The 13,220-nt window shown below is 39.4% G+C and overlaps 1 protein-coding gene across 1 annotated transcript; it reads left to right on the forward strand.

Moving 5' to 3' along the window:
• The first annotated feature begins 3,115 nt into the window (after positions 1–3,115).
• LOC103520723 (cuticle protein 12.5-like) lies at positions 3,116–8,316 on the forward strand. Its single transcript, XM_026831737.1, has 4 exons — positions 3,116–3,120; positions 3,230–3,464; positions 3,617–3,783; positions 7,900–8,316. The coding sequence occupies exons 1-4, from the start codon at positions 3,116–3,118 to the stop codon at positions 7,970–7,972; spliced, it is 480 nt and encodes a 159-aa protein (XP_026687538.1). The 3' UTR covers positions 7,973–8,316.
• The last annotated feature ends 4,904 nt before the right edge of the window (positions 8,317–13,220 follow it).

A 13,220-nucleotide genomic window follows, 5' to 3' on the forward strand; every position in this document is an offset into this window, starting at 1 on the left:
AAACAAGGAACATTAATGGAGGATTTCACCAACGACTTAATGAGAGATTTAACTAATGGGAGAATTTTCAATGATAACTAAGGAGTTTGTAATGATTCAAACAGATTATTATTATTATTTTTTTTTTTAAACTCCTCCTTTTTGGATCAATAAAAACTCTTTTTTGGATCATTAAAAACTCCTTTATAGATTATTAAAATTAAAATATATCCTTTTTGGATGATTAAAAATTCTCCCATTTGTTAAATCTAAGTCAAATGACAAAAAAAAAATAAATAAATAAATAATAATAATAATAATAATAAATAAATAAATGCAGTTTCTTTGTGTTATTATGTCACAACTTTGGTGCTCACTGCAGCATTATAGGATTTTCCCAAATAGGGGATCTCATCACTTTTTGCTGTTTGTACTTACCTCGTACACTCTTACTAGTGGATCTCAACTTCTGTACAAAGCTCTGATGTTTCGACCTCACCGATTTGCTATCTTGGCGTTTATTTTCACCACAAAGAGGTTTTTTTGGAGGGATTTTATCACTTTTTGCAGATTGTCGGCTTGTACCAGGGCCTTAATATTGCTTAGATTAAAACACCCCACAAATCTTAAATATAATTCAACATCTTTTTACATTTATTATTTTTGTGTAGCGGATCTGTACTAGTAATGAGTAAGTAGGTATTGCAATAAGTCCAAATTTTTTCGTTACTGTCTTGGCGTACCTTTTCACCACGAAGAGAGGTTTTTTTAGGGGATCTCATCACTTTTTGCAGTTTGTACTTACCTCGTACACTCTTACTAGTGGATCTCAACTTCTGTACAAAGCTCTGATGTTTCGACCTCAACGATTTGCTATCTTGGCATTAATTTTCCCCACAAAGAGGTTTTTTCGGAGGGATTTTATCACTTTTTGCAGATTGTCGGCTTGTACCAGGGCCTTAGTTAGATTAAAACACCCCACAAATCTTAAACATAATTCAACATCTTTTTACTTTCTATTACTCATGTATAGCGGATCTATACTAGTAATGAGTAAGTAGGTATTGCAATCAAATTTTTTCGTTACTGTCTTGGCGTACCTTTTCACCACGAAGAGAGGTTTTTTTAGGGGATCTCATCACTTTTTGCAGTTTGTACTTACCTCGTACACTCTTACTAGTGGATCTCAACTTCTGTACAAAGCTCTGATGTTTCGACCTCAACGATTTGCTATCTTGGCATTAATTTTCCCCACAAAGAGGTTTTTTCGGAGGGATTTTATCACTTTTTGCAGATTGTCGGCTTGTACCAGGGCCTTAGTTAGATTAAAACACCCCACAAATCTTAAACATAATTCAACATCTTTTTACTTTCTATTACTCATGTATAGCGGATCTATACTAGTAATGAGTAAGTAGGTATTGCAATCAAATTTTTTCGTTACTGTCTTGGCGTACCTTTTCACCACGAAGAGAGGTTTTTTTAGGGGATCTCATCACTTTTTGCAGTTTGTACTTACCTCGTACACTCTTACTAGTGGATCTCAACTTCTGTACAAAGCTCTGATGTTTCGACCTCACCGAAGGTCAAAACTCAGAAAAAATAACTGTAAAAAGTGGAAAATTCAATTTTTATTTTCTGTTCTAATGAATGTGATTAAAGATGTGTGACGTCAGCCTTTACACAGTTGTTTTTTTCGTCCGCTAGGTAGCCCCGGTATGCAAGCACGCTTGCGGAGGAGCAGAAAGAAATGCGCAGAAACGTATGCGCACAAATACATTAATGCGTTGCCTGCGAAGGAGCTTTGCTCGGGACATTTGATGTGACGTCATCGCCTACGGGAGCGTATGCCGTGACGTCAAAGTTCACGATTTACCGGTATTTTTTTAATCGATTTATCTCGGGATCTAGAAGTCGTAGAAGAAAAAGAAAAATTCCGTTGGTCCTCATTTTTCCTGCTCTATGACTTTGAAACATCACCCAAGTAAGCGCAACTGATCTATTACATTTTTCCTGCTCTATGACTTTGAAACATCACCCAAGTAAGCGCAACTGATTATTGAAAACTATCCTTTAGTTTCCGTTTCGGAAAGTAAAATACAAAATACATATTGTCAGCCTAGACAGATTGAAGAGTAGGAGCGCCTGCATTGTAAGCACTAGGTCGCTAATGTGATCGCCGCTCGGGGCGGACTTCATCCTTTACAGATAAGGTTCGTTCTTGGAACGGCTGGCTTTCTCCTATCCTGTCTTCTCTTCAAATTTGGGACGGTAAGACTTCCATTGTTTAAGTTCCCTCTATCAAACCTTTATTTTATTTACATAAAACAAAACAACCTCTTTAAAATCTTTTGACTGATTTTACTCACTCACCCAATAGGTAGCTTTGTTAGTCTTGGTCAGCGTATCACTCAACTCAGCCACATCATTGTCTTCCTGCTGTTTGGTCATCCACGTGTACAAATCTTCCTTGCCGTCCGTCTGATGTGAGGAAGCGTGGGGTGGCGACGTCAACATTGCTTGCTCCAAACTTCCCAAACTATCCGGACCCAGAGGCAGAGGAATGCTGGAGTATAGACTGTTGGTGCTGTTACCTTGTAGGTTACCACGGAGTTTTTCTTCATCCTTCAAACTGGCGTAGCCTCCTGAAACCAAGACATTGTTTACTTTAAATCACAGGACATTCGCAAAAAAATCGGATCAAACTCACGACATGTGGGAAGGGGCATTGGGCATGCAGAAGGTCCCGGGTTCGAATCCCATCATCGACAAAAATTTGCACTTGTTTTTCGAATGCAAATATTTCAATGGGTTACTTTCTGGTGTTCTCGTGTTGACCCAACACCTAAATGGGAAGTATGGTGTCTCTTCTCACCCATCTGATGAGAGACATACTACGGGATGGGCATGCTATGACACAGATCATATATTATGAGTCTAATGTAGCAGTTGTTTCATTGTTACGAAATAAAAACGCTGGGGAAACACTCATTATGAAAAAGAAAGGAAAAAAAACTGGGAAGTTCCCCTATTATTACCCTTAGATAAAATTTATAACTTCACTCAGACTCGAACCACCAACCTCCAGATCCAAAGTCCAACGCGCTGACCACTATACCGCCGAGGTTGGTCTTACATGGTGTAAGTTATAACCATGACATTGTCCTCATATGACGTAGGCGTTCATAATCAAAACCAGTTTACAAGACCTTACTCAGCATTCCTGACACGCAACTTAATACAATAATAGTAGTAGCCTAATATCAATATACGATCCACCCGCACCAATCGCCGTCCGTTCTGACGGATTCCTGGCTGACACTCCCGATGTCGCCCAAGCCAAGGCCGCCCATTTGACCGCCAAGGCGGAAGTTGCCGCCAAGGACGCCGCCGAGGCTTACGCATACAAAGCGTTCGCTTATGCCGCCCCCAAGATTGTTGAGCCTGTGGTCGCTGCCCCAGTTGCTTATGCCGCTCCAGCTAAAGTTATTGAGCCAGTCTATGCCGCCCCAGCCAAGATTGTAGAGCCCATTTATTCCGCCCCAGCCAAATATGTCGCCCCATATTCTTACGGATACGCAGGCCCATACTATGGGGCTGGTTACGCTAAGAGTTACGCTGGTTACGCCCAGCTAAGGTTATTGAGCCAGTCTATGCCGCCCCAGCCAAGATTGTAGAGCCCATCTATTCTGCCCCAGCCAAGATTGTAGAGCCCATCTATTCTGCCCCAGCCAAATATGTCGCCCCATATTCTTACGGATACGCAGGCCCATACTATGGGGCTGGTTACGCTAAGAGTTACGCTGGTTACGCCGGAGGTTACGGTTACGCTTACGCCCCATACGCCTATGGTGGTTCAAAGTACTACGGCTCTCACCCATAAGAACTCCTCAGCAAGATACTGAGACCCTGGACCACGCTTTGAGGTAATCGATGACTGTTAAATCAACCAATCATAATGCAGCATTTGTGATCAAAGATCAACCCTGTCTCGGTGCTGTAGTGGTCAAGACGCTCGCCTGGTTATCCTCAATATAATTTGAGAATTTGACCACAATTGCAATTTTTGTAAATTGTAATATGTGGGAAATATTGATAGTAATTTACTGCTGACTGTTAAATCAACCAATCATAATGCAGCATTTGTGATCGAAGATCAACCCTGCCTCGGTGCTGTAGTGGTCAAGACGCTCGCCTGGTAAACAGGAGGGCGCAAGGTCAATCCCAGCCGAGGTATGGAATTTTATCCTCAATATAATTTGAGAATTTGACCACAATTGCAATTTTTGTAAATTGTAATATGTGGATCCTGCACTTGGTAATTTTTTAGGGCGGTCACACACGGTCCGATGACCTGACGGACCGTGTGACGGGCAAAGGTTCTAGGACTTCTAGGTCTATAAGACGGTCTAAAGTCTAAAGGCTAACGCCCGTTTCACGATAGAGACTGTATCGTTCAAAGGTTTAGTGTTTCAAACGACTACGCGCTACTCAAAGTCCCGTGACTATGTACGACGGGCCTAATGCATTTTTCATTAGTCTTGAGACGGTCTGATAGACTTCTTCTTCTTGTAGTGCCGTGTCCTAGAGAACGTTGGCTATCATGACTCCTATTTCTTGTTTGTCTTGGGCAGCTCTGAAGAGTTGTTCAGAGGATTTCTCGAACCAGGTTCTGAGATCTCCCTGATAGACTTAGAAGTCGGAAACTTTTTCAGTCTGGCTTTTTCCTTGACACCTAGATCTGTCAGACCGCCTGAGACCGCTCTGAATAGTTGTTCAGAGGATTTCTCGAACCAGGTTCTGAGATCTCCCTGATAGACTTAGAAGTCGGAAACTTTTTCAGCCTGGCTTTTTCCTTGACACCTAGATCTGTCAGACTGCCTGAGACCGCTCTGAATAGTTGTTCAGAGGATTTATCGAACCAGGTTCTGAGATCTCCCTGATAGACTTAGAAGTCGGAAACTTTTTCAGCCTGGCTTTTTCCTCGACACCTAGATCTGTCAGACCGCCTGAGACCGCTCTGAATAGTTGTTCAGAGGATTTCTCGAACCAGGTTCTGAGATCTCCCTGATAGACTTAGAAGTCGGAAACTTTTTCAGTCTGGCTTTTTCCTTGACACCTAGATCTGTCAGACTGCCTGAGACCGCCCTGAATAGTTGTTCAGAGGATTTCTCGAACCATGTTCTGAGATCTCCCTGATAGACTTGGAAGTCGGAAACTTTTTCAGCCTGGCTTTTTCCTTGACACCTAGATCTGTCAGACTGCCTGTGTCGGAAACTTTTTCAGCCTGGCTTTTTCCTTGACACCTAGATCTGTCAGACCGCTTGAGTCGGAAACTTTTTCAGCCTGGCCTTTTCCTTGACACCTAGATCTGTCAGACCGCTTGAGTCGGAAACTTTTTCAGCCTGGCCTTTTCCTTGACACCTAGATCTGTCAGACTGCCTGGGTCGGAAACTTTTTCAGCCTGGCTTTTTCCATGACACCTAGATCTGTCAGACCGCCTGTGTCGGAAACTTTTTCAGCCTGGCTTTTTCCTTGACACCTAGATCTGTCAGACCGCCTGAGTCGGAAACTTTTTCAGCCTGGCTTTTTCCTTGACACCTAGATCTGTCAGACCGCCTGAGACCGACAGACCAAGGTCTGTCAGACCGCGTCGGAAACTTTTTCAGCCTGGCTTTTTCCTTGACACCTAGATCTGTCAGACTGCCTGAGTCGGAAACTTTTTCAGCCTGGCTTTTTCCTTGACACCTAGATCTGTCAGACCGCCTGTGTCGGAAACTTTTTCAGCCTGGCTTTTTCCTTGACACCTAGATCTGTCAGACCGCCTGAGACCGACAGACCGAGGTCTGTCAGACCGCAGTAACGTAAGTGGCCGCCCTTACACTTGGTAATTAGTTAATGCATATTCAAGCAGGGTGGATATGCCACCAAGAAAGGGAAGACTCGAAAAACCGCCCTTGACAAAGCTTACCTTTGTCTTATCATAATTATTATAATAATTTTCCTATTAAGTATTATCATAATTATTTATTGGTAAGTTCAGCCGAGCAGGGATAAAAGTATAAATACAGAGCATTTCATCAAACGTTAATCATTACCAGTATCAGTCATTTGAAGTGAGGATACCAGAATCCATAGATACATACAACTACCATGCAGTTCTTTGTAAGTTCTTCAGTTTTTTATTATTTTTTTTTTCGTCAGACCGCAGTAACGTAAGTGGCCGCCCTTACAGTTGGTAATTAGTTAATGCATATTCAAGCAGGGTGGATATGCCACCAAGAAAGGGAAGACTCGAAAAACCGCCCTTGACAAAGCTTACCTTTGTCTTATCATAACTATTATAATAATTTTCCCTATTATGTATTATACTAATTGATTATTGGTAAGTTCAGCCGAGCAGGGATAAAAGTATAAATACATAGCATTTCATCAAACGTTAATCATTACCAGTATCAGTCAGTTGAAGTGAGGATACCAGAATCCATAGATACATACAACTACCATGCAGTTCTTTGTAAGTTCTTCAGTTTTTTATTTCTTTTTTTTTTTCAAAATTAATCAAGTTTATTCATAAGTAAGTTCTTCAGTTTCTTACATACTTCTTTTTTAGTCCGTCCTTTTATTATTACAATAGTAATAAAAAGGTATAAGGGGCGGACTATTGTTTTTAAAATTAATGAAGTTTTGTGATTTTGAAAATAAAAATAAATTGTCTTCAATTTTTTTTTTTTTAATTAGTGCTTTACTTGAACCAACCTCAGTAGTGTAGCGGTTAGCACGGTAGAACCTAGATCTGGAAGTTGGTGGTTCGAGTCCAAATCAAGTCATAAAATTGTGCGAAGTGTATTCACAAATGAACGACATCTGTGCTTTGTGAAAAGCATGTGTGTATGCTTAAAACAATTAAAATTCCTTTTTATTTAAATTCCTTTTTATTTAGTACTTTTCGATTCAAACCCGGGGCGGTGCTTCTCAATTCGATTTCGGGACGATAAGACCTCAGCTGTTACAGTTCCCTCTATTAAACCTCTTAATTTTTTCCCCAATATTTAAAATTTAGTGCTTTTGAACATTTCCAGAAAGTATAATCTGTCATAGGCATAGACAATAATATCGACAAGTTCTTAGGAGGTTCTTTATTTCTTGTATATGTACTTAAATATTATTGAAAGTTTTTTTTATGAACTGTATGTAGGATTGTAACAATAATAATAATTATTTATTTTTTTACATTTATCCTTTAAATCACTACATGTTTAAAGGTCTCTGTTTCCTAATCCAAGGGTCTCGGGTTCAACTGATAAGTCCAAATAAGGACGAAACACGTGTCTTGGGCTGCTTAGTGATTTGATCTGATTTCGTTGTATAACTCATTTAGTGATTTAAAGGATAAATGTTAAAAAAAAAAAAAAAAAAAAAAAAAAAAATAACTTGAGCTTAACTCCATATACAAAAAGCCCACTCAGGAGCATAGGTGTAGGGGCAAACAGCCCTAAATGTTGGGTTCAGATTTACAAGTCTCTTCTTCTTCCTAGCCTTTTTCTATTTAAATAGGGTCGACTTCTACAAATCTCTTCTTCTTCCTAGCCTATTCCTATTTAAATAGGGTCGGCTTCTACAAATCTCTTCTTCTTCCTAGCCTATTCCTATTTAAATAGGGTCGGCTTCTACAAATCTCTTCTTCTTCCTAGCCTATTCCTATTTAAATAACCACCATAAGCAACTGTTTCAAACGATTGGGATTGATAAAAAGACACGCACAACAAATACAAGATCTAGACACTTTAATAATGCTCTACAACTCAATAATCAGATCTAAACTGGAATATTGTTCAAACGTATGGAATCCTAAAACAAAAGATATGATAAATGAAATTGAAAAAGTACAAAAGAGATTCACTCAATACTTATTTTATTCGGAGGTTACGCTGGTTACGCTTACGCCCCATACGCCTACGGTGGCCCAAAGTACTACGGCTCTCACCCATAAGAACTCTTCAGCAAGATACTGAGACCCTGGACCACGCTTTGAGGTAATGACTGTTAAATCAACCAATCATAATGCAGCATTCGTGATCAAAGATTAACCCTGCCTCGGTGGTGTAGTGGTCAAGACGCTCGCCTGGTAAACAGGAGGGCGCGGGATCAATCCCAGCCGAGGTATGGAATTTTATCCTCAATATAATTTGAGAATTTGACCACAATTGCAATTTTTGTAAATTGTAATATGTGGGAAATATTGATAGTAATCTACTGCTGGAGTAAAGGACTTTACAGTCTTATGCGAACAGTATAAATGAGCACTATTATTAATTTATCATAATTCTGATGGGTTGAATTTAATGGCTGATTATCTTAAAGTGTGCTTCCGGGATCTTAATGGGATGTTGCTGTCGAAGCCCAAAGAATCTCATGAGTACAAAATAGGTACAATGCAATTTCTTTTCGAGATAGTGTATTGTATCAAACCAAAAATTAAACAGACTAGTCTCTTTTTCTTTATAATTCAAGTCAAACAAATAAAAAGTGTATAAATTGATTTTTTTCAATAAAATATATTTCTTTTGCCTATTTGTTATTTGAAGATCAGTATTCCCATTACTCCCACTACAAATTTAAAATCTAAAATCTCGTCATCTTTGCATCTATTCTTCTATTCATCATCTTCTCCTTTTTCCCCTTTTTACTTTCCTTATCCTATAGGAAGGAAAGTAATGTAATCGGCTCAAATTTTACAAAGACCTTTATGGTAGTGTACGTTTTCAGTCTACATCAATCGAGTCGATCGGCGGCGTCGCTTATGTGATATGTGGACACTTTAAATTCCAAAACCGACCTTTTATCGATTGCTATCGATTAAAGCTATCGATTTTTCGCTATCGATTGAGCTATCGATTTTTGACCATTCAACTAATGAATTCAAAATGAGATTTCAATTGCGGATGTTAATTACTCACCCTCAAATGACTCAAAGGACTAGTAGGGGAGCTATGTTGAGTGGTGTGAGGTGGAGGTGATACCGTGGAGGTTTCATCTCCACCAGATGGAGGTGCGGGCAGCTTGATAATACCTGGAGATGGGAGAGAACACAGAGGAATCATTAGTAGCACATCTCCATATCGGGAGAATGGTTGGGTTTTAAACCATATCCGAAGCCAGCCTAGTTAGCTTGGTTGGTAGTGCGTCTGCCCTGGGCCGCGGACTTTTAACCTTGTCCGAGCCAGCCTAGTTAGCTTGGTTGGCAGCGGGCCTACCTTGTAAACGCAAAGCTGCGGGTTCGATCCCCGCGCGGGGCGGATTTTATCCTGAACGGATAATGGTTGTTCTCGGAACGGCTGGATTTCTTCTCTCCTGTCTTCCTTCTCTCTTCGATTTCGGGACGATAAGACCTTAGCAGTTACAATTTCCTCTGTTAACCTCTTGTATAGCAAACTCAAAACTAATGGTGGGTTTCACCGAACCTTTTTTTAAGTCCCTAACAGCTCTGTTAAGCCTATACAAATGGGACTTAACAGCCTGTTAACTTAACAGGCGTTCTAGGGACTGAAGAAATGTTGGTGAAATCCACCCTAAATATCTACGAACTAGAAGGAACAACACAAGACATGCATCCGTTACCCAAGACAAAACAAAAACATGTGCTTAGCAACCATAACTTGTGCAGTGAGAGGTAAGTGTGAATTAAAAACAGCGATTTTAGACCAATTCTTAGGCCAGCCACACACTATCAGATACACCTGACAGGCGGACCTGATCAGGTGTATCTGATAGTGAATTCTTTTATAGCAAACTAAAAACTAATGGTGGGTTTCACGAACCTAGTCCCTAACAGCTCTGTTAAGCCTATACAAATGGGGCTTAACAGCCTGTTAACTTAACAGGCGTTCTAGGGACTGAAAAAGTATTGGTGAAATCCACCCTAAACATGTATCTACGAACTAGAAGGAACAACACAAGACATGCATCCGTTACCCAAGACAAAACAAAAACATGTGCTTAGCAAACATAACTTGTGCAGTGAGAGGTAAGTGTGAATTAAACACAGCGATTTTAGACCAACCCTTAGGCTGAGCACTCACTATCAGATACACCTGACAGGCGGACCTGATCAGGTGTATCTGATAGTGAAAGGCTAGCCTTAGCAATGAAATGGGAGATGAATTAAAATGAAATGTAATTTTCCTTTCGTCATTTCCCCTCTCCTGAAGCTCGTTTCTCCTCTTTTGGTGTGATAGCGCTTGTACTAAACCAGTGGTTCTCAAACTTGTTTGCATGGCGCCCACTTTGGGCATATTCTAATTTTTTCACGCCCCCCTACCTTACCCAACCCCTCGGTATATTATTTTTTACCTATGGGTTTTATGGAATAACAAAACGAGAATTTGAAACTTTGAGATTTTTTTTATATTCAAGTAAGGTAAGTTACCTATTTATTAGGTTTTGTATGAAAATAACAAAACGAACCAACCTCAGTGGCTCAAGCCAGTACGGGCGGGAGGAATTTCAGACTGGAGGTTTATAGAAAAAGCTCGCGCCCCCCCTGATTTGTCTCCACCGCCCCCCAGTTTGAGAACCTCTGTAACTAAACCATCAGGAAACTTGAGCCTAACTCTATGAACTCCTACAAACAAGCACTCAGTGACGCTTAGGTGTAGGGGCGATGATGATGATGATGTTATTTACCTATTACTTTCCTTATTTTATAAAATGACGAGGAAAGTATTGTGATCGACAAATTTTTCGACCTTCGTTTTTTGACGGATGTGGACGTTTTATGGTCCAATTGCCCCAAAAAAAGGGTTTCGGCCAAAGGTCCGTGTGTGTGTGTGTGTATGGGGGGGGGGCGGGTGTGTGTTTGTGTATTTTATTTTTATGCGTATATTATTTTTTGTGATAGTACTCGTAAGTTAAGTGAGTGATTTTGTTTTATTTTTGTTTTTTATAAATATAAAAATTCCTATTTTACCTGCCTAAATAATTTGTTTATTTCAAGCAACTCTAGGGTCTAAAAGTAGCCTTATTATCGTAAAACGCAGTGTAAATATCTTGTAACCCCCAAAACAAGAAAGAATGTTAAATATATCGATATATCGGCGATATATCGATATATTTCCCCCGATATATCGATATCGATATATTTGAGGGGCCGATATATCGATATATCGATTTATCGATATATTTGCAACTCATTTACATCCCTACAGTTGTGAAGTTATCGAAATAAAAAAATTAACGAGAAATTGACTGGTGTGAAGTTAGCGTTAACTGCCAAGTACAACGTGAGGGTGTGTTTATGAACAGGGCTGAGATGAGCTCGGACGACGTGAGATAGCTGTCCCGGCGGCAATTTTTAAAATTCATTTTATATTTATTTTTGTTTGCTTTGTAATTTGCTTGTTTTTAATAGCTAATATAAATGAAAAGAATAATATAAACGTGCAAACTAAAGATAAAAATTAAAAAATGAATTCAGATTGTACAAGTTGCGGAAAAAAAATCAAAAATTCGAATTTCCCGCCAACTTCACACGCAAAAAGGCCGACGATGGCCTATCTCAGCCCTGTACATAAACACAGCCTAATGTGACTTTACGTATGTAGGTACTATGTAGTACTTATGATATCAATTATCTGTGTAAATAAAATTTAGCTATTGTCTGAACATTGCTTGGAATCGTGAAATTTCTAGTTTATCAGCTTATTCCTAATGCTTCAGGGATCCCAAATATGTACATAATATCTGTTAGAAATGTTTTTGTCAGCCAATCCGTTAGAGCTGTTTTTGAGCCCTCCTTTCACAAGAAAACGGCTAGACCGATTTTGTTGATTTTTTTTGTAATTACTTAAGAAGAGTATCTACACCCGTATTAACACATTGAACGCCATGACGCTTCCCCATGGAGTCAGAGATACATGGGGTTGTTAACATCAAGCAAATGTCAAATGACATAAACAGCAAGAGTGTCACAAAGTGCAAAATGTCAATATTGTCAGGTAGGAAAATGATGTCATTAACGTTAATAATGTCAAATAGGAAAATGAAAGCATGCCATTTACATAGCAAGTATTGAACGTAAAGGCCATGCCCGTAATGGAATGATATGACATCTACTGAGTACCCTTATGTCGGTGAATACGGTCTGAACTGAAATATTAACCTTCATGTTTGTAAAGTTTGCTTTTAAAATCAGGTATATAAGATCTAGGATGGAAATGGTACAAACATGAATGTTAAAATCCAATTGTACACCCGGACTTAACCTCTGAATAGAATATGTGATTTACTCCTCACCGAAATACAGAACTACAGTACATGCAGACTTGAATATGTTTTTTTTCTTTTCATTTTTTTTCGAAACTTTTATTAAATAAGAATACAAGTATGTATTATTACATTGAGTATGACACTTGACAAAGTACCTTTACAGTCAACATGACACGGTAAATATGAACATGACAAGGTACGTGTAAGTTGTAAGTAAGTATGAACATGACATTCCATGTGCTTGTATGACACGGGGAATAATGAACATGACATGAAAAGTAAGTACGAACATCACATTCCATGTACCTGTATGGCACGGGAAGTGAACATGACATAATGACGGAAAGATTATTAGTGGCACGAAAATGACTCAAGATTAGTACCAAGAGAGTGAACATCCCATACATGAACATAACACTGTGACCTCACACCCGGGTACTGTACTACACAAGCAACATGACATGACATAAAATATGACATGAAAAGTAAGTACGAACATCACATTCCATGTACCTGTATGACACGGGAAGTGAACATGACATAATGACGGAAAGATTATTAGTGGCACGAACATGACTCAAGATTAGTACCAAGAGAGTGAACATCCCATACATGAACATAACACTGTGACCTCACACCCGGGTACTGTACTACACAAGCTACTATCTCTGTCTTATCTTTACTGTCGTTACTATCTTCTTCTCTCTCGAACTTGGACCTCTTCACCACTTTGAACGAAACACCTGAGAATCATCAGAAAAAGGAGTAGGTAAAAATAAGAAAAACCAAATGTGGACAAATCGGATAAATATTTTTACACATCTAGGGAAAAAAAATCAAAACCAAATCATGAATTCTTTTACCTGCCTCGGTGGTGTAGTGGTCAAGGCGCTCGACTGGTAAACAGGAGGGCGTGGGTTTAATCCCAGCCGAGGTATGGAATTTTATCCTCAATATAATTTGAGAATTTGACC

This window comes from Diaphorina citri, unplaced genomic scaffold (assembly GCF_000475195.1).
Source record: "Diaphorina citri unplaced genomic scaffold, Diaci psyllid genome assembly version 1.1 scaffold3989, whole genome shotgun sequence".
Classification (NCBI taxonomy): Eukaryota; Metazoa; Arthropoda; class Insecta; order Hemiptera; family Psyllidae; genus Diaphorina; species Diaphorina citri.